This window comes from Limulus polyphemus, unplaced genomic scaffold (genome assembly GCF_000517525.1).
Source record: "Limulus polyphemus unplaced genomic scaffold, Limulus_polyphemus-2.1.2 Scaffold1964, whole genome shotgun sequence".
Taxonomy (NCBI): Eukaryota; Metazoa; Arthropoda; class Merostomata; order Xiphosura; family Limulidae; genus Limulus; species Limulus polyphemus.
In genome coordinates, this window is record NW_013667574.1 from 93,518 (window position 1) to 117,318 (window position 23,801).

Below are 23,801 nucleotides of genomic sequence, written 5' to 3' on the forward strand. Positions count from 1 at the left end.
CGAAAGCTCAGGGAATATATCATAGAGTTGAATCTGAAAATTCCGAGTCTTTCTGAGTTTGAAAATAAAGAAGGCCAAACACGATATAAAGTGAAACTAATGTTACTGAAAGAAAAAAAACAACAACACTCAAAGTAGTCTAATGTACTTGATAATAGACTGCGCTTTTACTGGAGGGTGACCTTAATAACGCTTTTTATGGACTAACAGTTGCTTTTGAAGAGCTTGTTGAACCATGTTCCAGACAAAGAGAGCATAACATTAAATGTTCTCCTAATTAATTAACTAAAATGAAAAATACTTAATAAGCGTTAGCATACCACAAATATATTGATAATCCTTTATATTAACCAATGGGGGATAAAAGATGGAATTAAAGACGTAGACGATCTTATTGATCATGCCTGTTAGACATGTTTTTCATCTCAGGGATAAATTATAAAAATTCGAAAAGACGTACAGAAAGCAGAATGTCAAAAGTTCTCTCTGTTAAGTTTAAAATATGTTATAGACATTAAAACGTAAAGGAAGGTTTCGTTTTGTATGAATTAAGAAACAACAACAATTTAAATGTTTCGATACTACCAAGGAAAGCTTCTTTTCTCAAAAGTCTTGAATCAACATGAATGAAGTGTAAAACTGAATCAATACGACAGATACTGTAAACAATGTAACAAGATACCTCCCACTTAAAGAAAAGAAAATGAGATATGTAATGAAACGCGCTGAAAGACTTATTTGAATGTGTAACAAAGCATACAAAAATAATAAAACATCTGGTTGTTTTCCTATCAGAGAAACGTTAAAACATGCATATTATAAACTTTTTATTGCGTTATAAATGTGTTTTCTTTTCTCAAAATTTTCCTACCCAAAGAATATCGGTAATTTGCGTTGGTTTTCACAGAGAAATTTGTACAATTATTCATAATCACAACAGTGAAATTAGAACTCGGCATTCCACTATACGAACTGAAATTTGTAAAAATTTCTTACAGATTCCTAAGGATAACTACTGAATACGGCACTAAGACTCCTGAGGAAGTTAACCGACAATGGTAGTTGACCAATCTGATTTTTAGGGTTCGTATGCTAGATACTGGGGTATATTTCAATTATATTCTAGTTTTCAGGTTGTTGGTGAATAACTGAGCGTATCTTAGTTTTCATTTGTTATTATTAACTTAGTTTGTTAAACACAGCAATGAAAATTAGTGTAGATATCAATATCTTTGGTAATCTATTTATCACCGAATGTCACTTATACAACCGATATCGTGCATGCTTCAATTATATTAGAGAACATTTAACAACAACAAAATCTGAAGGGTTTCAATCTACACACTTCCTTGTTTTCTCGTTAATTTAAAGTTTCCTTAAATAGTGCAAAGGAATAAAGACAAGTACAACTACATGAATTGTGCAGATAGAAATTCAGTGATATTATCGTATATATATATATAATATAAATAATCCTAAACATCAAAAACAAACTTTACAAATGTTGTGTTACATACATGGAAAATGTATTTCACAAAACATAAACTTGATGACATAGCCGTTTTTTTACTTGTTTATATATTACCGTAACTATAAGATTTAACAAATACATGCTCAATTTTATTGTGACTAATTTCAATTGTTGTCTGTGATTATGTATGAGAGCATTAATAACTTTTTCGTCTTTTTTTTTATATTCATCAAGAGTGATTGAACTGTTTCTATATTTCCACTCACGGTTTAAAAACTAAGGAGAAGGTACTTAATTAAGTATATACAGTATATATATATTGGCACAGGAATTCAACTGGAATCTTTTTTGGACGTGCTTTTTTGTTGCTTAGAACTTCACAATGAGTCAACTCATGGCTCTTTGGAGTTCGGCTTCCCATTCTACCTCACGCTGTTTACACATCTGTTTTTGAAGTTCTCTACCACAAACAGAAAAAGAAGTCAAAATTTAACAAATTTTCCATTAGTTGAAAGTATGCATTTATTTTACAAAACACTTTAAACAAGAGGAACGTAGAATTAAACTATTATAAATGAAGATCTAATATCTTGAATATTTAACCAGCCAAGTTTGTTTGTTTGTAATTAAGCGCAAAGCTACACAAACGGCTATCTGTGCTCTGCCCACCAAGGATATCGAAACCCAGCTTATAGCATTGTAAGTCCGCAGACATACCGCTGTATCACTGGGGGGGGGGGGGGGGACTAGCCAAGACTTTAAATATAATATTCTTTATTTATTCTACATTTTCCCGACCACACATTTAACATTGTTTAAGTTAAATACAATACCTGTCTAAGCCTGAACACCTAAGTAAAAATTACAAGATTCCTGAAATTATGGAAATATAAAAAACTTAGCAGTTGTTTTTTTAACTCTCTAATTATTTTTTGTGGGAATGATTACAACTGCGGTAAATAAAAAGGTGGACTCTAACCAAGTCAAGTATTCTTCACTGTTAAAAAACGTTTCAAAGGTATGTTCATGCTGTACTATCATTTAACTGGATATAATAATGTTGACGTATTCACTTTGGAAGTTAAAAATTGAAAAATAACAAATCATTAAAAAGCTTTTAGCCTATTTAAAGAGGGTGGATAATTTCCTTTGATGTTTTTCCACAGAAGATTACACAGTTAGTTATAATTACAACAACAAAATTAGTACAAGGAATTCCACTCTGTGAACTGAAAAAGTAAGAATATCTTGTAAATACTCCTTAGTAGCTCAGCAGTAAGTTTGTAGGCTTACGACGCTAAAAATTGGCTGGTGGGCAGAGCACAGTTAGCCCATTGTGTAACTTTGCGCTTAACAACAACTAACCAACCAGTTCTTGAGATTTTTAATTATTACAACTGAATAAATCACTAAGATAAATTAAACGATAATGATGGGTGATCACCTCGATTTTTAACAACAACTAACCAACCAGTTCTAGAGATTTTTAATTATTACAACTGAATAAATCACTAAGATAAATTAAACGATAATGATGGGTGATCACCTCGATTTTTTAAGGTTGAAGAAATAATAGAAAATTATAATACTGTCGTAAATCCATAAATCAACTAGTTTTCATACACACATACATAAAAAAAAAGAGTTCAGTATAACAAAATAAAACATGTAATTAAGTTTCTAAAACAATTTCAACTAAAGTAATCGTCAGTAGAACATATGTATGACAAATTATAAAGTTTATCGCATTAGTTACGCCAAGAAAAGGTAGAATTTTTAGGAAATTAATATTATTGTACTTGATAATGGTTTCCTTCTGTTGGATTTCGATACTCAGTAAATATTTGTGTAGCTTTGTGCTTGATAAGAAACAAAGAAACACCTTCTATTGGATTAGACATGTCAGAAGTTTTTCTGTCTTGTTGTTTACTTCTTCCATCCTGAGTTCATAACTTTCTAATTATAGTGGTGGAGAAATTTAAAGCATCATCGAATTTTATCACATTTTTCTTTGGAATCATTGTATGTTTTGAAGCTCTAATGCATATAGGTGCAAATGTGTTTCATGGATGATGCAATACTGTCTAATTATTACATAAGCAGATTTATAGGCTGTCTAAGAATTGCATCAGCCGTTTGGCTATACATAGAGGTTCTTACTGAGAGTCAGTTTAAAAGTTTACATATTACAACATGTGTGTGTGATGCTACCATGGCCAAGTGTTGCGAGTTAACTCCATGAAAAAGTCATTGTTTCTTTAAGCAAAGAAAGAATTAAATATAATCAGTCTTCTGTGAGTTGCTGGTGCAAAGACACAGAGAGACTGGCTGTGTGGAGCAGCGGAAGGGTAGAGGTGGAAAAAACGCTTCTGTAGCAGTTGACGATCGTGTTCTGAAACAGCTGAACCTTCAGAATCGTCGACTGTTGTCCACATATCAAAATAAATAGCAGGAAACCTCAAGGGTGACTGCCACCGTGCGCTCTATCTGGTCTCACCTGTGTTTAGCCAGTCACTCAAAAAGATGGCCGAGATATAAACCCTTCCTTACCAACAAGCTGAGAAAGATGAGGTTTAACTTGGCCAAAGAGTCTGCTGACAATGTGGAACAAAGTAATCTTCTCGGACGAATCAAAGCTCAACCTGCATGGTTCACATGGGAAGTACTTTGTAGGACGTCAATGTGGAGAAGATTTTCATCCTGCTTGTTAGAATGCAACTGTGAAACATCTGCAGAGTCTGGTGATGTGGGGATGTATCTCTGGCCAGGGTGTGATATGTCTGCATTTGGTGAAAGGTACTGTAAGTACCGAAAAGTACATCAAGATCATCGAGTCTCGATTACAGTTGACAATTTGGGATCATTTCAGTGAATCTGACCAATGGACATTCCACGCCACAAGACTAGAAAGTTTGGTAATATTCATGCACTCTATGCAGTAGACTTGAAATAAAGAGGAAATGTCACTTTACGTGTATTGAAAAGACAACTTAGGTTTTATTACATTGCTTCAGGTGAATGACTATCTTCGAAGGTAGAGAATAAAGACATTACGCTGGCCAGGCAACAGTCCAGATCTCAGCTCTATTGAAAAGTGCTGGAAAGTAATGGGCAACATAGTGCAAGAGAAGAATCCGAGAAGCACCTTGGAACTGCAGGAAGTCCTAATCCTCGTGTGACATCATCAACTCACTAGTGTATATATTCAGTCTCTCGTGCTTTCTATGCAACGGCGATATCAAGCAGTTATCAAAGTCAGAGGGTGATCAACCAAATATTAAAGCGAGAAACGGACTCTGTGACCACTTTTTGTCAATTACATTAGTGACGTGGTCTTTAAATGTAGATTTTCTTACTGAGAGAATATTTTTGTATATGCCAAGTATTTGTTGATCATCTGCTGTAATACGTTTATCACGGTTTGTTTGTTGATTAAGATGCATATATGTATTTGGATGACTGAAATATGAGTGTCCATAACCATTTTACACTAGTTCTGACACTTCCACAACGTACACTCTTGTAAAAAATTACAAGAACCAAGAAAACGTTTGAAAACATTGGGTAATGCAATAATTTGTTTACAACACTGTAATTGTTTGAGCTTTTCTACACCTCTATCAGAGGGAGTATATAGTTCTATATCATTTTATTTGAAAATCCCACAACTCCTGGAGCTGTTCAACCACGACTTTAATTGAGTGTAGTTCCACTGCCAACTGAAAAAGATGTAAATGCTCTAGTTGATCTGACTTACATAACCTCGTCCTTGAAGCGATATGCTAATGAATCATTTATCCTTTCACATGGACCACTTGAATAAGATAATAGAGCAAGCCTTATCACATCTTCAGAAGGCAGCTAGTCAACACCATCCACCAGCTTGGGCTATATTTTTACTAACGAATAGTGGGATGGACTACGGCTGAAAGGGCGAGCATGTTCAGAGAAGGGGATTCGAACCCGCGACCTGCAGACTACGAGTTAGGTGTCCTGACCATTAGGCTATGCCAGGCCTTTAGAAATGAGGTATGGTTATTTCTGGTGATCTTTTACAATAATTTGTTATAGTTCAAACTAGAAGTGTTTGTTGACTAGATCACAAATTGGGAATCTTCTTATACTTTGGAAAAACTTGAAGCACTAAAATGATACATGTCAAACTGGTTTTCTTGATCGATTTAGAACCGGGCCAGGTCTTTAATAGTTGAATAACTGGACGTGAACATAACTGTTATAATGGGTCCACGGCCACAATGTGCGAAGTATATTTTCGTGGCGAAGATATGTGAGCCATGGACTCTCGGATTCACAGTTTAGCATACTAACCACAAGCCACGCCTGACCATATAGAGGACTAAATAGAAGAAAACATTGCACTTCAAAAAACCAATAGAAATTAGTTGGACGATAACTTGTTTTATATAGAAACTTCATAATATGTCTTTAATTAAGTGACTCTTTTAAATAATACTATTTAGTTTCAAAAGCAGAACCACGTGCTTGGAAGTTCCGCGAATGTAAGCTTTAAATTTAAAGTTTTATATATTTTTTAACATCCCTGGTTAAAATCCTAGATCCAGCATTGCTGCATTTAAGAGAGTTTGACACATGTGAACCGTATTTCAAAGCATTGAAATATAAAAATGATTTTCTGGGTGGTGTAAAATGAATCCAGTAATAAAGTCTCAAAGTACTACTCATTTCAGAGTAATTAAGCAACACAATGTTGATATTAAATAACACACAAGAATGATATTGTTTTAAAAGAATAAAATCTATATATTTTCTAAACATTCTGCTTCATCTAATCAAAAAAAGTAAACAATTCCAAAACTATTAAGACATTTCTATATGAACACGAGATGTACTTAAAAACCTCATTACAAGCGCTTCAAGATATAACTGATTTAAAAGTTAGCAGGTCGCTGTAAAAACTGTACGATTAAACTGTGCTTTAAAGACCACATACAATTATAAACATAAGAACGCAATGTTATCGCATTACTATAAATGCAGTATGACTGAACTGTGCCTACATGTTATCGTATTACTATAAATGCAGTATGACTGAACTGTGCCTACATGTTATCGTATTACTATAAATGCAGTATGACTGAACTGTGCCTACATGTTATCGTATTACTATAAATGCAGTATGACTGAACTGTGCCTACATGTTATCGTATTACTATAAATGCAGTATGACTAAACTGTGCCTACATGTTATCGTATTACTATAAATGTAGTATGACTGAACTGTGCCTACATGTTATCGTACTGTGCTGTTATAAACAAAGTAAGACTGAATTTAAACGCATTTAAGTTGGTATATGTTTTAAGTGTTTCGGAATAATAAAAATATTAAATATTAGAAACTCACTTGCAGCGATATTAAAAATCGACACTTATACTGTGAGTCATAAAAAATGAAATCCGGATATAAGAGCTACATCTTTTTCCAGTATTTTACATTATGAAGTCTAGTAATTTGTACTACCCAGAAGAAGCTACATAAACAGCTATGGGGAAGCACATAGTGAAATCTATTAAGGTTTTATTTAGAAATTCTCGAAATATTATTTTATTTAGAAATAAGCTAGCAGTGCAAAATTATCATAATTAAAACGTTTACATAATTAAAATAAATAAATATAAATAATAATAATGTGTTATTATTACACTTGATATGATAAAGTTTTATTAATAACAACAGGCTTTTTTTTATAAAGAAAAATGGCGCAAAAAGAATTAGGCGTAAGAAAACGAAAAACTTACTTTTCTCTATTATACACTCTAAACTGCTCTTGGATGGAAGAAAGAGAGACTTGAAATGGACCGGCTTCCTGAAAAATTAAAACATTAGAAATGAATATATTTTGTAGAAATTTTGATTTCTTGTACTTTTGTTAGAAACATATGGGAATTTTATAGTGAAAACCGTTTTATTTTTCTACCATGAAAAATGAGTTCTCGTCTACTCAAGTTCCAATGTACAGGGAACATAAAATGAAATGATTAAACTTGGTATTGTATTACCTATGGTACGTAAACCCCAGTAAACGGAAAAGATCAAAGATCAAGTTGAGTGACATTAATTAGTCGACTATTTTCCGTAGTGTAATTATAAAACCATCTCAAACAGATCAAAGTACGATATCAGATGTACATTTCCTGCTCAGGAGAAAGAAGGAAATACATCAAACTTTATACATTTAGAATTTAATAATGCAATAACCGTGCTAGAATACGTGATCGCAAACCCACTGGAAAATAATCGACTTTAATGTTTCTATAATGTTCATTGTGCGAATTAAATGGAAATTTATGATTGAATTCCATTTCATAATAAAAATCAGTGCATATTTTCTAGAAGAAAAAAAGTATCTTTACTCCGTATTTAGATATTTTATTAAACCACTGACAGAAAACATACCGACTGACATAAAACATACCGACTGATAGTAAACATACCGACTGCTAGTAAACATACCGACTGACAGAAAACAAAACAATTGACAGTAAACATACCGACTGACAGAAAACAAACCGACTGACAGAAAACATACCGACTGACAGAAAACAAACCAACTGATAGTAAACATACCGACTGCTAGTAAACATACCGACTGACAGAAAACAAAACAATTGACAGTAAACATACCGACTGACAGAAAACAAACCGACTGACAGTAAACATACCGACTGACAGAAAACAAACCAAGTGACAGTAAATATACCGACTGACAGAAAACAAACCGACGACTTACTGAAAATGACTTTAGTTTCCTTAGCGCTCCCAAAAATATTTCTAACTTGCCTTTTGAAAGAGTCTAATTTTTGTGAGGATCACTGGGCTGAATTTTTCATCAGCATTTTCAGTTCGTGATGATTAACATTTCAGGCGTATCAAAATCCTAGTAACGGTTGGACAGCGTAGCACTGATAACGTTTCTATATTCCATATAAGTTACACCATTACTTATTTGTTGTTGTTGTTCTCAGATTTGATTGCAACTCTGTTATCACTCTTTTTATTAAAAGTGGGAAGTAAGAAAAATATACATTTTCAATGTGATAATTCTGCTTGAAATGTTGAATCGTAACTTGCATGTTCTTGAGATTGTAAAAACCATGTGTATATTTTAGGTAAATTAACCTAGTAATGACCTTTCTCTTCTTTAATGATCTATAATTATTTTGTTGATTAACTAAAGCATTCTTAATAAAGAGCATACTACTGCTTTGTTAGGAAAGATTTCGAGAAAAAGTTTGGTGTTTTGTTCTTAAGCAGCATAACGTTAACAACAACATGAGGTAATTCAAAACATTAAGCTGCTCATGGTTTCATCGCCTTACCTCGTCACTGAACGAGCTACCCTCCGGATCTCTCCGCGAGCTCCGCTTAGATAGACGCTTCTTTTTCTTGTGAAGAGGTTTCGATTCAATAATCATCTCTTCTAGTTCAAACGTGGGGTCGCAATTCAGTTGATCTTTCTTATTAAAAATAAGATAAAGCGTTAAATTCGTGTTTCTAAATTCAGCATCGTTTCAAATAAATTTAATTGAAATCTCCTCAACGAAACATAGAGTTCACCGTGCTTTAAGCTTTGTATATCTGTTAGAAATGTGTCTTACTCTTGACTTTAACTTAATTCAGATTGATTATAAAATAAAATCTATATATCTTCATTAATTATCTTTAGCGGCAGCCTCCCCCTCCCCACTTAAAAAGATGTATGAATTTTCAGTTAATTTTCATTTGAAAGTTTACAATTATTAAATAACAAGTAAAACTAGTTCATAAATACATTCCAAGTTTAAACCAATTTACAAATCAGTAGTGTTATTTTGAGGTGCTAAGTCCACGAAGACGCCACCGGTGACTCAGTGGTAAGCTTGAGAGCTTATAACCCTATATTTCAGGACTCGATTCCTGCAGTGGGCAAAGCGCAAATAGCCCATTGTGCACGTTTATACTTGTACAAAATAAAGAAACAATCCACAAGAACTGCTGCAATTAAAAGTCGTGAATTAGTATTTATAAACTTTTAAACTTAAAAGTTCATGAACTAAATAATTATCTTCGGTTACTACTTTATTCCAATGTATTTGTTTTTTTTTCTCTTCACGTTCATCATTGGTATACTTGGTTCCAATAAATAGACTTACAAAAAAAAAGGAGTTCCCCCCTCCCCCCGGTGTTTCAGCTGTAAGACTGAGGGTTTACAACGCCAGAAAAAGGGTTTCGATACCACGGAGGACAGTGCACAACTAGCTCTTTATGTGCTTAACAACACTAATACTACTTTGAAAAAGCTAGTAGTATTGTGACACTCTCTAGTAGAACTAAGTGTTTTAAATAACAAGAATAACTTTAAGTAACTAAACATCATTTGTTTTTAAGGATCTATGCTAGGGATTATTGTCGAGTTCCCTGTTATCTACTTGCTTTGTAACTTTGAGAAAGTTACGGAGGTATTAATACTTACCGATGGTATAAACGTAGGTGTAACTTTCTTTTCATAGATAGCGCTAAAATTGACTGATGTTAGGTGACTATGTTTTTTCATATGTTCTAACGTATTAATTCGGTTGAAGTTATCCACAGTCAACAGCTAAAAAACAAAACAACCTTAAATAAATTTTGATTTATTTTAATACAAACAATCAACTAACCAAAACAACAACCACAAAAACCATTAATTGAGAAATATCTTCATGGCAAAAATTTTCATCATGTTGGAATTTAATGGAAATGTTCTAAGCTCTAACGTTTTCCAAAGGTGGTCTCTAGTTTTTACTTTTCCACCAGTTCTTAAGTAAGGGGTCACCCGCTGAAAATATATAAAACTCATTTTCCTCGTAACAAACTAAATATTTTGGTACTCTTGATTTTTTGTTTATAATTTAAATAATTCAGAAAATATATTTGTAAATATTCGATTTAATTTTCAGATTTTTAATCACTGGTAGAGCATAATGAAAGACCCTTTTCATTAGCAACAACGCTATCCAACGTATCATTTTCCACTGAGTAGGTAGATTATATTTTCATATGCTTGGACTGATACTTTCTTGAAAAAAAAAAAGAACTGAAACATGAACTCAGCTTTCGCGAGCAATAGCTCCACTTGCTACAATTTTCTCACAATAAGAATTTTCAGTCTCGTCACTGGAGTGATTGGTGAATGATATATTTCCATCCAATTAACCATTGCATATCTATAAGGTTACTGCAATTATTAAATATTCCGATTTATTATTCTAAGGTTAGTAGTATTCAGTCGTATGATAAATCGCATATTGGTGTGTATTCTGACAATTTAAACCTTTAAACGTATCAGTGTTTCAAGGGCAACTATCTATCAATAGCTGGTGCTACTTATTGCTGTGATAATCATAGTAATCAGGTTGTTATCATTGGATTGTTTCTTTGTCGTTTTTAATGTTTTATCATTGTTATAATAAATTTGTTTGTTTGTTTGTTTGTTTGGAATTAAGCACAAAGCTACACAATAGGCTATCTGTGCTCTGCCCACCACGGGTATCGAAACCCGGTTTCTAGCGTTATAAGTCCGCAGACATACCGCTGTGCCACTGGGGGGCTTTGTGGTAAATAACAACAATAATAATGAATTTTATATAACTATTATTGAATATAGCAACAATAGTGCTTAAAGAAAGATAGATTATAATAGCAGAATCGACGAAAAGAATAACAAATTTATTATTTTAACCAAACCAAATTATCTGAAAATATTTACCACATTAACTTTTACACCGTACCTAGGAGCACTGTAGATATTCCCTTATATACTTTATGCTTTGCAACTTCACATAAAAATGGGATTATATTTAAAACGTTGCAAGTAATTATAGAAATCTATAATCCGTTAATGAATTTTAACGCTCCAAATTTCAGTGATCATTTAACTCTAGCCTAGACTTTGTTAAACTTACCCCTTTCCTCAAACTCTGTTTATAAAACAGATATCTTAACTAATAAGTAGATATTTACATCGTCTTATATCACAAATACCCAACATAAATGTCTCAAAAACTATCTGTTAAGTATTCACGGATCATGGCGTACGTATAAATATTTATTAAGATTTTCTATCAGACAGTCCGCTAGGTGGCGTGAGTTATTAGTCACATTCAGCCAATGTAATCCTCCCCAACCACCAACACAACTAAGTTTCGATTAAATTTTCAGATTTTGAATATTGAAATATCCTCTTAATTAGCCACAACGTCATCCAACATATCATTTTCCAGTGAGTAGGGAATTATATCTTCATATGCTTGGACTGATACTGCTTCTCCCTTGGCTGTGATTTCGCTAGGGTATTTGTGGATAAAAGTTTATTTCATTTCTTGTTTATTTCTCTCAAGGGATAAAACTGTAACTTGCCTTTCTTATCAGATCTCCCATTCCTTCACTGATTGGGCAAGGAAACTGAAGTTCTGTGAAGAGGAATAAATTGTGGATCTGCTCCAAAGATGTATTAGAGTGAATATCGTATGGCCGCTATGGAACAACAACAGAGATATGTTAGGCTGTGTTATCAGTGATTTTTTTGTAAAGTTAAAATGTTCAACTTTTTTCTTTTTCGTATCCCATAAATAAACACATACGGTAAGAAATGTAGGTAATTCTAAATACATTTTCGTAAGATAAGCAGGACAACCATAAAGCTTTAAAATGCACGATGTTAGAAAAACACGTAGGTTCGAGAAGTCAATTAAGTACAAAAAATGCGATATTCTATAACCCGAGCGCTTTCGAAGGTGGACATTTCTTCTTCAGGACAAACTGTTTGCCCCTGGAGAAGAAAGGTCCACCTTTCGAAAGAGCTCAGGTTATAGAATATCATATTTTTTTTTTAGTTTTAAAATGCTTTATAAAGGAGGGTATTAATCAAGTTATTATTACTATATATTGTTACTGATAAACAGATGCTAATGTAGAAATATGCTAAAAATGAGTTTTCCATTAAACAACAATGCTTCTCTACCACTAATTGCAGCGAGATAGTCTGAAAACTCGAATTATATTAAGTGTTATCCCTTGTTTTTGCGGCCAGATACCGTTTATAATATGAGATTAATTAATATTAATAATATAATCCCTAACGAAAGTTAACTTAGAACAAAATATTCTTGAAAGATGAATTTCTTCGATTACTAAATATAAAGTGGGTTAAAATATATTATTTGCTATGGACTTTACTAAGAAAAAGTCCCCCTCCCCAGTGGCACAACGGTATGTCTGCGAACTTACAACGCTAGAAATTGTTTTTCGATACCCGTGGTGGGCAGAGCACAGATAGCTCATTGTGTAGCTTTGTGCTTAATCACAAACAAATAAACTAAGAAAAATATCTCTATACTTTAGATTTAGCTGTGAATTTAGTTATATAAGTCTTTATCTAGTGGTATGCATAAACATTTTGTGTTCTGAATATTTTTAATACTTCACAGGGAGTAATTATATCTGTTCTATCTGAATTCATGTTTATTTCATATATCTAAAGTATCTTCTTCTTTTTTAAATATGATTACAAGTACATGGAATGAGTATTAAACTTAAATTAAAAGCGGTTTATTAGATTGCGGAAAATAAACTTTCTTGTTCGGTTTTTCCTGTCATTTGTTGATATTCGAGTACAGTAGGTTTTATTGTTATGCAATGAATGTTATGTTGTTGTTTTTTATATCTTATTAGCAGACATACCTGTCCTACAGGCGGTTATTCAGCACTTTAAGGGAGGTACGAAAAGTAGGCATGGTGGAAATGAGAGAAACAAAAAAAATAATTTTTTCTTTCAACCTCAATATCTAACCCCAAATGTGCACAAGAGTGGAAGGAAGTAACGAGTAGAAAGACAAAATAGCGTGCATTGTAATAATTGTATTTAGTTTTTCTGCCTTTCTGTGTTCAGTAATAAAACCAAGGCCGAGTTTACTATCTTGGCCGATTTTAGTGATGCACGAACCACAAGAGTGGAAGGAAGTAACGAGTAGATAGACAAAATAGCGTGCATTGTAATAATTGTATTTAGTTTTTCTGCCTTTCTGTGTTCAGCTCTAAAATGTACAATATTTTACCCCTCTCTCTTATATTATAAAGTTTTCTTACTAACGCTCTTCCAGCTATCTTTAAAGCAGTTTTATAGTGTTTTTCTTTTTTGTTATATTTTTCCTAAATATATTGATGAGTCTTTCCTTACTTCAACAAGAATCAAGAAAATGTAATCTTCAGAACAGCACTTACCGCTCCACATAACATCTCGTAACAACAGACTCCCAGTGACCACCAGTCTGCTGGAAATGTGTAGCCCGGGCACTTGTCTAATGCACAATCGAATACTTCGGGCGCTGCAAGACATGATGATTACATGTAACTCAATTTGTTGGTTCTTCAAATTGTTAGCAAATTACTGAGTTGTGGTAGTGCATTGTTTTTCTGATATAACATCATCCATGCAAAACTTTTCCAACTGATTAAAAAATATTTTGTCTTTTGATTTAGAATGTCTACCCCACACACAAAAAAAGCCTATCAAATTTTTAAGGCTTTGTATCTTTATAAACATTATCAAAATTGCACAGGAATAAAAACTGTTTCTCAGTGATAAAATATTTAGAGAACTTTTTCATAACAACACATCATGCGTAGTTTTTCAAACTTTAAATGTAGGTGTTTAATATCTAACAAACCTTACTAAAATGTTAGATTATGAAAAGAAATACTACACGGAAGTTTTCCTAAAAACTGAAAATTTGGGCTTGAATTATTACTAATCCTTAAGTATTTTGTTCAAAGCAGCCTTGTTTTTAGTCATGATTTGTTTGGTTTCTTTGATGTTTTCAAAAACTTGTAAGTATCCTATAAGATGTCCTATAATGATGTTCATTTCTCTTCCGGTTTCTCGGATATAAAAGTGTTTGCAATATTTGCATTTGATTTTATAGATGACTCTGTTGTTCTTACAGTGAGGTAATTGTTAGTAATAACGATCTTGATTTTAATAGGATTGGTGTATTTATTTCAATGTTGTGTTTCTTCACGAGTCGTTTCCATAATCCAATCAGATATTTGCTGACGTGTTCGACGTAAGGAACTGCAGTGGAGATAAAGCTGAAATTATTTTTATCTTTAAGATTTGTATCTTTTGTTTGTTTGATGTTGTTTTTCTGAATGAAGATTTCAGAAATTTTTCACATTTATTAAGATACGTCGATGATGTTTTCTGCGATTTCAACTCTGACGAAGAAGAAAAAATTTCTTAAACCACATTAACAACATACATCCCAACATCCATTTTAAAACTGAAAATGAAAAAAATTATTTATGAAGTTTTTAAACGTCTACATCATAAGAAAACAATCAGAATTTGAGACTCAAGTCCATAAAAAGGTAACAAACTCAGAATAATACCTTAATTGGAAATATGCTCATCCCATATAACAGAAACTATGACCTCCGAAGTGTATTATTCAAATAGTCTTTAATATATGCTTTGCAAGCAATTTAGACGCTGAAATAAAAAAGAACGTCTGAAATCTTCATTGATGAAAAAACACTATCCGGAAGAAGTCTTTACAAGAATAATCGACACAGCCAAACAAACAAAAACACACATACACAAAAAACAACATCAACACGAAACAAATCTAAAAGGTGAAAACAGTTCCTTCCGTCGAAAACATCAAATAAATAGATTTTAGAAACGACTCTTGAAAAAACACAACATCGAAATAAGCACACTAATGTTACGAAGTTTAGGAATTAAAACCAAGAACTTTATCTCTGATAATTACCCCACTGAAAATAAAAACAACGGAGTCGTATACAAAATCAAATTCAAATCTTGCAAACACTTTTATATTGAAGAATCTGGGAAAGAAATGAACATCAGACTTAACGGACATCTTAAAGGACCCTCACACGTTTTTGAAAACCCCAAAGAAACCACACAAATGCTCATTAACAAAGAATAAAAATAACTGAAGCATTATTTATTAATAAAGTCATCAAACCCAAATCTAAGTAAATACCCAGGAACTCCAATATGTCTGTGTTAATATTTCATCCACCTCATTTTAATAAAAAAAAAATTATCTAACGTCATCTACAAAATTTGTCTTCACCATCAGGGATTTGTAACTTCTCTGAAATTCAAACTGTTTTACTGAATGTAATTGTTATCTAGTGATGATACTATATTATGTGGGGAAACGCTGTAATAATTAAAATCAGAATTTTTCAGCTGTAAAACGTTCTGTTATTGTATGTTTGAATTGATTAATTAATTAGTAGGTTCCTCCCTAAATAGTATGTGTTGCATTGATGGTTATAATACTCTGTGTTATTTTTTCTAACGACCAATACAATGCCATTATTGAAACACATCAAAGTACGCAACACAGCGAAAGGACTCATTATTTCTCATCATTAATAAATGAGGGTCGCGGGTTCGAATCCCCGTCCCACCAAACATGCTCGCCCTTTCAGCCGTGGGGGCGTTATAATGTGACGGTCAATCCCAATATTCGCTGTAAAAGAGTAGCCCAAGAGTTGGCGGTGGGTGGTGATGACTAGCTGCCTTTCTCTAGTCTTACACTGTTAAATTAGGGACAGCTAGCGCAGATAGCCCTCGTGTAGCTTTGCGCGAAATGCAAAACAAACAAACAATTAATAAATGAAAGAAAGAAAGTAACCAAAAATTGGCTTCTATTTATTTAGATTAAATTTGCTTGGAAAGAAAAGTTTTTCCCTAGCCTTTTACTTGCAGATAATGTACTCACGTGAGGTAATAAACAAGATTGATATTACTGAGGCGTGGTGGGTCTTCTTGCGTCAGTGTTTGTGTTTTAAAAACCGATAGCAAGTATTTTGGGCAAAAGAACTTTATTTGTTTAGTTTTTATTCTCATGCTAGATAAATTGATTACCATAGTCACCGACTGCAAAGAAAAGCTTAAAATATTAGTAATGTCTTTTGCATTTGCATGGTATGTAAAATATATTACCACAAAGGCTACGCTTCGTGTGTGTAAGTTTAGAATCACAAAATGTGTACAAGTAGTAATATACAACCGTTCACTATCAAAGCGGTTATCTTAGACTGACTGGCATTAACACGGTAAACAACGTATATTTCATTTCTCATTTTCGGGGTTGAACGAGGCTCTGTGGTCAGTGTAAATCTGGACTGTAAATCCGATGGTACATGGTTTATGTCTCATTGCCACAAAAACATGCTCAGCCCTTCGGGGTCATGGGTGCACTATAAGAGTTGGCGGTGGGTATGTTGACTAGCTGCGCTCCCTATTGTCTGTCAGTTAAACAAAAGAAGCGGATACCCAGATAGCCCTTGTGTAGCTCTACGCGACAATTCTGAAAGAAGATCTCATTTCAGTTGTATTGAAGAACAAAATGTTATACTTGTAGAGACATTTTGTCATTAGCGTAATAAAAAGCGCAGGTCATATTTCTAGTTGTAACAATTGCGTTATGTTATATAACAACTGGTCCTAGGAAGCGTACCAGAAGTTATCCTTGCAAAGCGATTATACAATCTTTTTACTGACACCACACATTGATCCAATAGAGAATGATGCAATTACAATTTTTATCCGTTTTTTTATGATGTAACACCATACGAGTATTACTATTACGCCAGCTAATGCATTTTACTCTCCATGTGTTATTTCGTGTATTAAATAAATCGGAGAACAAAACGTAGAGCTATTAGAAGAAACGCGGGAAAAAGCAGCATAAGTAGCGAAATACAGGATAATTCAAGCTGTAGAGTAAGTATGACGACGATGCTCACGCAAACGTTCACTTGTCATGATGCGAACAAGTCCAGATAGAGTAAATTACTCAAGCTGCAGAATACGCAGTAAACAACTGATTTAGACATACAGTGAATACTTGCTCTACGGTGAAATTAACATTAAGAGAAATCTTGTTATCAGTGCGGTTACAAGTAACACAAAGAAAGAAACCAGGGACAATAGGTATTACTGAACATTGGATCCTTCTAGAATGTTAATGCAAAAACGGGTTTGTCGCTGAATTTCTCAGACACAAGTGGTATTACTTTGAAGGATGTCGAAATTATAAAATATGGCTGTTGACATTTAAAACAAAATAGAGCGATGTTAAGGAAGGACGATAAGAAGATTTTTGAACTCTTTCAAGAATGGTTTGCGTGACAAAAGCTTGGATTTATCAAAAGATGTTCAAATGGAAAGTTAGGGTAACAATGGACGACAAAGAAATTGATGGACTCTGTTGTGATGGCCCTCCAGTGGTACAGCGGTATGTATGCGGACTTAAAACGCTAGAAACCGGGTTTCGATACCCGTGGTGGGCAGAGCACAGATAGCCCATTGTGTAGCTTTGTGCTTATCTACAAACAAACAAACTGTTGTGATGACGCACAAACTGGGAATAAGCTATAGAATGTTTAACAAAGGGTGCATAGCAGGAGTCAGATGTAAGATAAGAGTGTGAATAAGTGAAGTTTATAGTGTACAGGATGACGAGAGCTGTTCGAGTTAAAAATTAGGAAGAGTAAAAGTTGAAGATGTTATGAATACGTCATTTAAAATAGGTTAGAAACTCTGCCATGAAACAAGGTAAAACTTCATGAAGCCAATGAATAAATGTGCATATCAAAAATCCATTTCAGGCCCATCATGACTTCACTCAGAAACTTTGTTTATAGTTATGTTCGTTCAAGAATGAAGACATAAAGCTATAAGAATTAACATAATTAGTTTAAGTAGTGTTTCTGTGCTAGGATAACTTCAAGGTCTTTGGTCAAAGAAAGGTTTATATTATTTTATCCCTCCCCATAAGCGATTATCGTGTATAATCTAGTAATTTCGGCAATGAGGGCATAAATCTTTAAACTGGATAAAGGAAATAGTTAAATATTTGGATTGTGTGGAAGAATATTTAGTAAGAGTGGTCAGTGTATGTATGGTATGGAATGGAATACTACCAAGAAAGAAAAAGATAAGTTCAATAAGTTTTCTGTTTCCTAGCTAGCCTTGTTTCCTGGGGTATACATTTTCACTCAACTTCTTAATCGTAGCTCCACCAAAGGTTCTTTATATAATTTTTGGTTTCTTCACTTGGTGGTGTACCAACAAGTAACTCCACACGCCAACTCTATGATATCATCTCACCTAGAACCCTGTAAGTAGACATCCATAATATATGCAGCTGGCTTCATCTAGAGACACTTGCTAGAATGATGACAGTGACCATCTCATCTAGAACCCTGTAAGTAGACATCCATAATATATGCAGCTGGCTTCATCTAAAGACACTTTCTAGAATGATGACAGTGACCATCTCATCTAGAACCCTGTAAGTAGACATCCATAATATATGCAGCTGGCTTCATCTAGAGACACTTTCTAGAATGATGACAGTGACCATCTCACCTGGAACGTTGTAAGTGAACATCCATAATCCATGTAGATGGCTTCATCTGGAGACACTCACCAGTGTGATGACAGTAATCATCTCGCCTGGAACTTTGTAGATGGGCATCCATAATTCGTGCAGCTAGTTTTATCTGAAGACACTCGCCAGTGTAATAACAGTGGTTGCAGGCACTGCACTTGTTACTTTCTACAACAGCTGTCAGTACAACATCACTACCATTGCTGGGAGCTCCCATTATTCTTGGAAGACATCTGGAGAAGAAAATATTTCTTTAACTCAATCTTTGGCAGTATTAATGGTGGCAATATCATTGTTAATGGATTTATGCCGACTTCCATCTCAGTTATTGTATTGGTCGTGCAAGTTGTACACCATTCTAGTTTCCCTTCTTAATCTTCTCTAAATTGTGCAATTTGATTTTACCCGTCTTGTATATGTTACGAGTTAACCCACAGAACAAGGTATTTGTTGATAGTTTGATGAAAAGTGAATAAAGTCAAAATAAATAGTTCTTTCTTGGTCAAGGAGTTGGAGAGGCAGTAATAGTTATTTATATATGGGGTAAGTCTGAAGTCCAGTATTCAGCATATGGCGAACATATGCGATTGAACACTAAAACAGAGGCTCTGTAACCACTCAAAACTCGAAACAGTCACATTGTATACCAGCATAATAAACAAATGACAAAAAAGTACAGTAGTCATTCTCCACAATAACAAATAAACTGACTAACATGGATGAAGAGAGAGATATTTTTCCTGCCTACTTTATGACTCTGCCGAGGTATCACGTAATACAAAACTCACTTCAGATCTTCTACTAAACAGAAACTATGCTTCATTTTCCTGCAGAACGATCTTTCGTCTGTTCGCTTGAATGTACAATAAATTATCTGCCCAACCAAATTTACTATGCTGTTTACTGGTTTGTCAGTGACATAACATGTCATCAACAACAGTTTTCAAACTTATACAAACATTACACTAGCTAATGTTTTTGTTGGTCCTGCTTACACCAGTTAGAAAACATTTAATTGGATAATAAAACTGAATAGAACAAGTTGTGCACAGCTAAATTCAACTTTTTTTTCACTGTCTGTTTTTATATAATAAACTGAACACATCTTCGATTCATTTACCAATATGTTTCCTTTTGTGTTTCATAATATTCTCCAAAACTTATATTGGTTTTCAGAAACTAAACAACACTAGCATTTGATATTGGAAAAATCACGTCTTAAACCACTGAAATGTTTTTTTCTTCTGTTATATCTGGTGAATTTAAACCAAATCTTTTCACTAACTTTTAATAAAGATTTCATCATAAAACAAAACCCATAGCACATAATGCTTCATATTTTCTTTTTACTATCTTTGCAGTGAAATTAGTTGTATATATGGTATACCATAGTGAACACTAGGATGTATAGTTATGAAAACACTGACTCAACTAACAGTAGAGAAAATACATACGCTGATTCAACTAACAGTAGACAAAATACACACATTGACTCAACTAACAGTGGGTAAAATACATACGCTGACTCAACTAACAATGGATAAAAACATACGCTGACTCAACTAACAATGGGCAAAATACATATACTGACTCAACTAACAATGGATAAAATACACAACATGACTCAATTAAAAATTGAGCAAAATACATACACTGATTCAACTAACAGTAAACAAAATGCACACATATATATCATAGATGTCCAGCTTCATATTATAATAATTGGATTTCTTAGCTTTACAACATCACTGCGACCATTCTTCTAAAGAGTCTAATTTTTTCATACCCAACCAGATAAGTGGTTGCAACATTTCCCTCTACATTATCTGAAGTTGCTTTTATGCTCATCCTCAACCAGAGAGATACGCGGCTTCGGTTTATTACCTGTTTATGCACTTTCATGCGTTACACGAGTGCTGAAATTCAGAGTTCTACAGCTGAAGCTATTAAAGCACAAGATACAGTTCAATCCAACTATACTTGAAAAGCTTTTATACTTTAAGCACACATTAACCTATAATCCGTCACTCACTACATTCAAGCCGTTTTATGTTGTAAAGCAGCTTTTGACAATTCTTGCAATATAAATTAATATATGGCAGCAATCGTGATTCACAACCATTCAAAATATCCACGTGACTATTCTGGAGTGTACACAGTAGGATAGGATCCGCCATTAAATCTTTGGTGATTGTATCTTCCCAGCCAAACGTCAACAAGCCCTGATAGCAGCCGATAAATTGTTGTCATAACTGACTGATCATTCCAATCATACAGCTCGAACCTTACAAACTTGACAAATATTCAGTTTAGAATTTGCTCGCTCAACCAAATTATTGAACTGAGAATAACTTGGTAACTTACGTATTTTCACCACCACTAGTAAATGACACAAACTGACAATCAGTTAATTATTAAAATTCACCCTTTGATCTATCTCTATTGATTTCTTTTGGAGCTCCAAAGCAAAATGTACATTGTAAGCTACAGAGAACGATGATGTATCAACAAGTGGATACGTTTCAGCCCACTTGGCAATATAATCAGTTGGGACTAACATATATAAATGTTTCTCCCTGTGTCAATAACGTGAGACCAAGTCATTTGTAAAATTTCTTGTTCAGACGTGAAGCCACTTTAACAGTTATAGTTGCTTTAAAGATAAAAGAAATTGCTGTGAATAACTGACTATCAGAGTTAACTAATAAAAAACTTTGGAAATGGCAGTTAAAAGGCTTTGAATAATTCAGATGCTTATTGCTGTATAACCAGCAAAGGTGTGACCATCACAATGTTGAAAACATGGCGAGAAACCTCATACTCTCGAGCAATTAAAAGAACAAAGGATGAGACAACAGTCGTTGTAGGGGTGGAGATATTTTTGTAGCATAGCTAGTGGTCTCAAGGATTCCAAGACTTGAGATTTTTCATTCATTATATGATAAGAGAATCAGAAAGAACCAGGAAATTCCATTCACCATGGTCCATTTACAGAGGCGATTCTACTGGCCACATTCTTATGAAGATGTAAGAGATAATGCTGATATTGTACGGTGTATGCTGCGCATAGAAAGAACCTGCTACGCCAAATTACGCTGCAATAAAGAATGGCCAGATCTCTAATGTAATGGATAGTCATGACAACAGTTGAACCCCTTCAACTTTCAGCACCAGAGCCTTGTCGTAACTACATCCTGTTAATACTACTGAGAGAGTTTTTCAGCACCAGACCCTTTTCATAACTACACGCTCTTAATGATACTGAGAGAGTCTTTCAACTCCATAGCCTTGTTATAATTACAAGTTATTAATAATACTGAGAAAGTCATTGAGTGCCAGAGACTTGTTGTAACTATATGCTACAAATAATTAGCTTTTATCTAACTTATCGTGTTTCCAAGCAAATATTTTAACACCGAGAAGACTTCCTAAATAGCTTCCAATACGACGTTCCGTCACGTGATGTAATATGTAATACAGATGCACTGTACAAAACTGTTGCAATTAACGAATTGATAGATTGATTAGAGTTGATAGTGGGTGCTGTTGATTAGGTGGCAACATGTAAATGCTAACAGATAGATTTGCACTCTCTCAGTAGTATTAACAGAGTGTAGTTACGACAAGGCTTTAGAGCTCAAAGACTCTCTCCGTATCATTAATAATGTGTAATTACGACAAGGCTCTGGAGCTGAAGGACTCCCCAGTATCATTATTAATGTGTAGTTACGATAAGGGTCTGATGCTGAAAACTCTCTCAGTAGTATTATCAGCATGTAGTTACGACAAAGGTTTGGTGCTGAAAGAATCACTCGTAACATTAACAGTATGTAGTTACGACAAAGCTCTGTTGCTGAAGGATTCTCTTGGTATTATTAATAGTGTGTAGTTATGACAAGGGTCTAGAGCTGAAGGACTCTTAGAATTATTAATAGCGTACAGTTACAACAGAGAGTCTTGTGCTGAGAGATTCTCTCAGTATCATTAATAGCGTGCAGTTACGACAAGAGTTTGGTGCTGAATAACTCACTCAGTGTCATTAATAGTGTGTAGTTACGACAAGGTTCTGGAGCATAACGACTCTCTCAGGATCGTAAATAGTGTGTAGTTACAACAAGGGTCTGGTGCAGAAGGACTCACTAGGTATTGTTAAATAGTGTGTAGTTACAACAAGGGTATGGTGCAAAAGGACTCACTAGGTATTGTTAATAGCGTGTAATTACGACAAGGTTTCTGGTGCTGATAGACTACCTCCATACCATTAATAGCGTGTAGTTACACAATGGTCTGGTGCTGAAGTACTCACTCAGTATCATGAATAGTGTGTAGTTACAATAAGTTTCTGGTGCTGAAGGACTCTTTTCTTATAATTAATAGTGTGTAGTTACAACAAGGGTCTAGAGTTGAAAGACTCTCATTATGATTAACAAACTATTTCCCGATATGATGAAAAGAATTAGGTTTTAACATACTTCGCTGACATTATTTTTGTTATAAGTCGCTCTGTAATTAGTCAAAGTGAAATCGTAAATAATTATCTTTATCGAATCTATTCAACTGAAGTGTACGTTTATACAAACAATCGATAAACCTTGAATAACTGTTTTTACCGTAATTCAAAGGGTCTTTCCCTTTCAAAGGATAGTTCAGCAGTTATTTGTTAGTTCTACTGCGGTTAAATAATTAGAAATGTAGACTTGTGCTTGAATGCATTGAGTGTGTGCAGTAATGTTAAATTCTGATAATTTAAAAGTCTAGTGACTTTCGAGAAAATGGTGTACTTACTTTATTGTGTGTATAGATAATTAGACACCTATAAACGTGCTTTATTACA

General features: G+C 33.9%; 1 protein-coding gene across 1 annotated transcript in view; it reads right to left on the reverse strand.

Annotated features, from left to right (window-relative positions):
• Positions 1–1,348: 1,348 nt before the first annotated feature.
• LOC106465501 (serine/threonine-protein kinase 32B-like) overlaps positions 1,349–23,801 on the reverse strand; it is an 85,955-nt gene continuing 63,502 nt past the window's right edge. Inside the window, exons 7-12 of the mRNA XM_013925727.2 lie at positions 13,752–13,855; positions 11,889–12,005; positions 9,964–10,089; positions 8,831–8,968; positions 7,250–7,317; positions 1,349–1,931 (exon numbers count right to left, since the gene is read on the reverse strand). Coding sequence (XP_013781181.1) covers positions 1,859–1,931; positions 7,250–7,317; positions 8,831–8,968; positions 9,964–10,089; positions 11,889–12,005; positions 13,752–13,855 — 626 coding nt within the window. The 3' untranslated portion in view covers positions 1,349–1,858. The remainder of the gene's footprint in view (positions 1,932–7,249; positions 7,318–8,830; positions 8,969–9,963; positions 10,090–11,888; positions 12,006–13,751; positions 13,856–23,801) is intronic.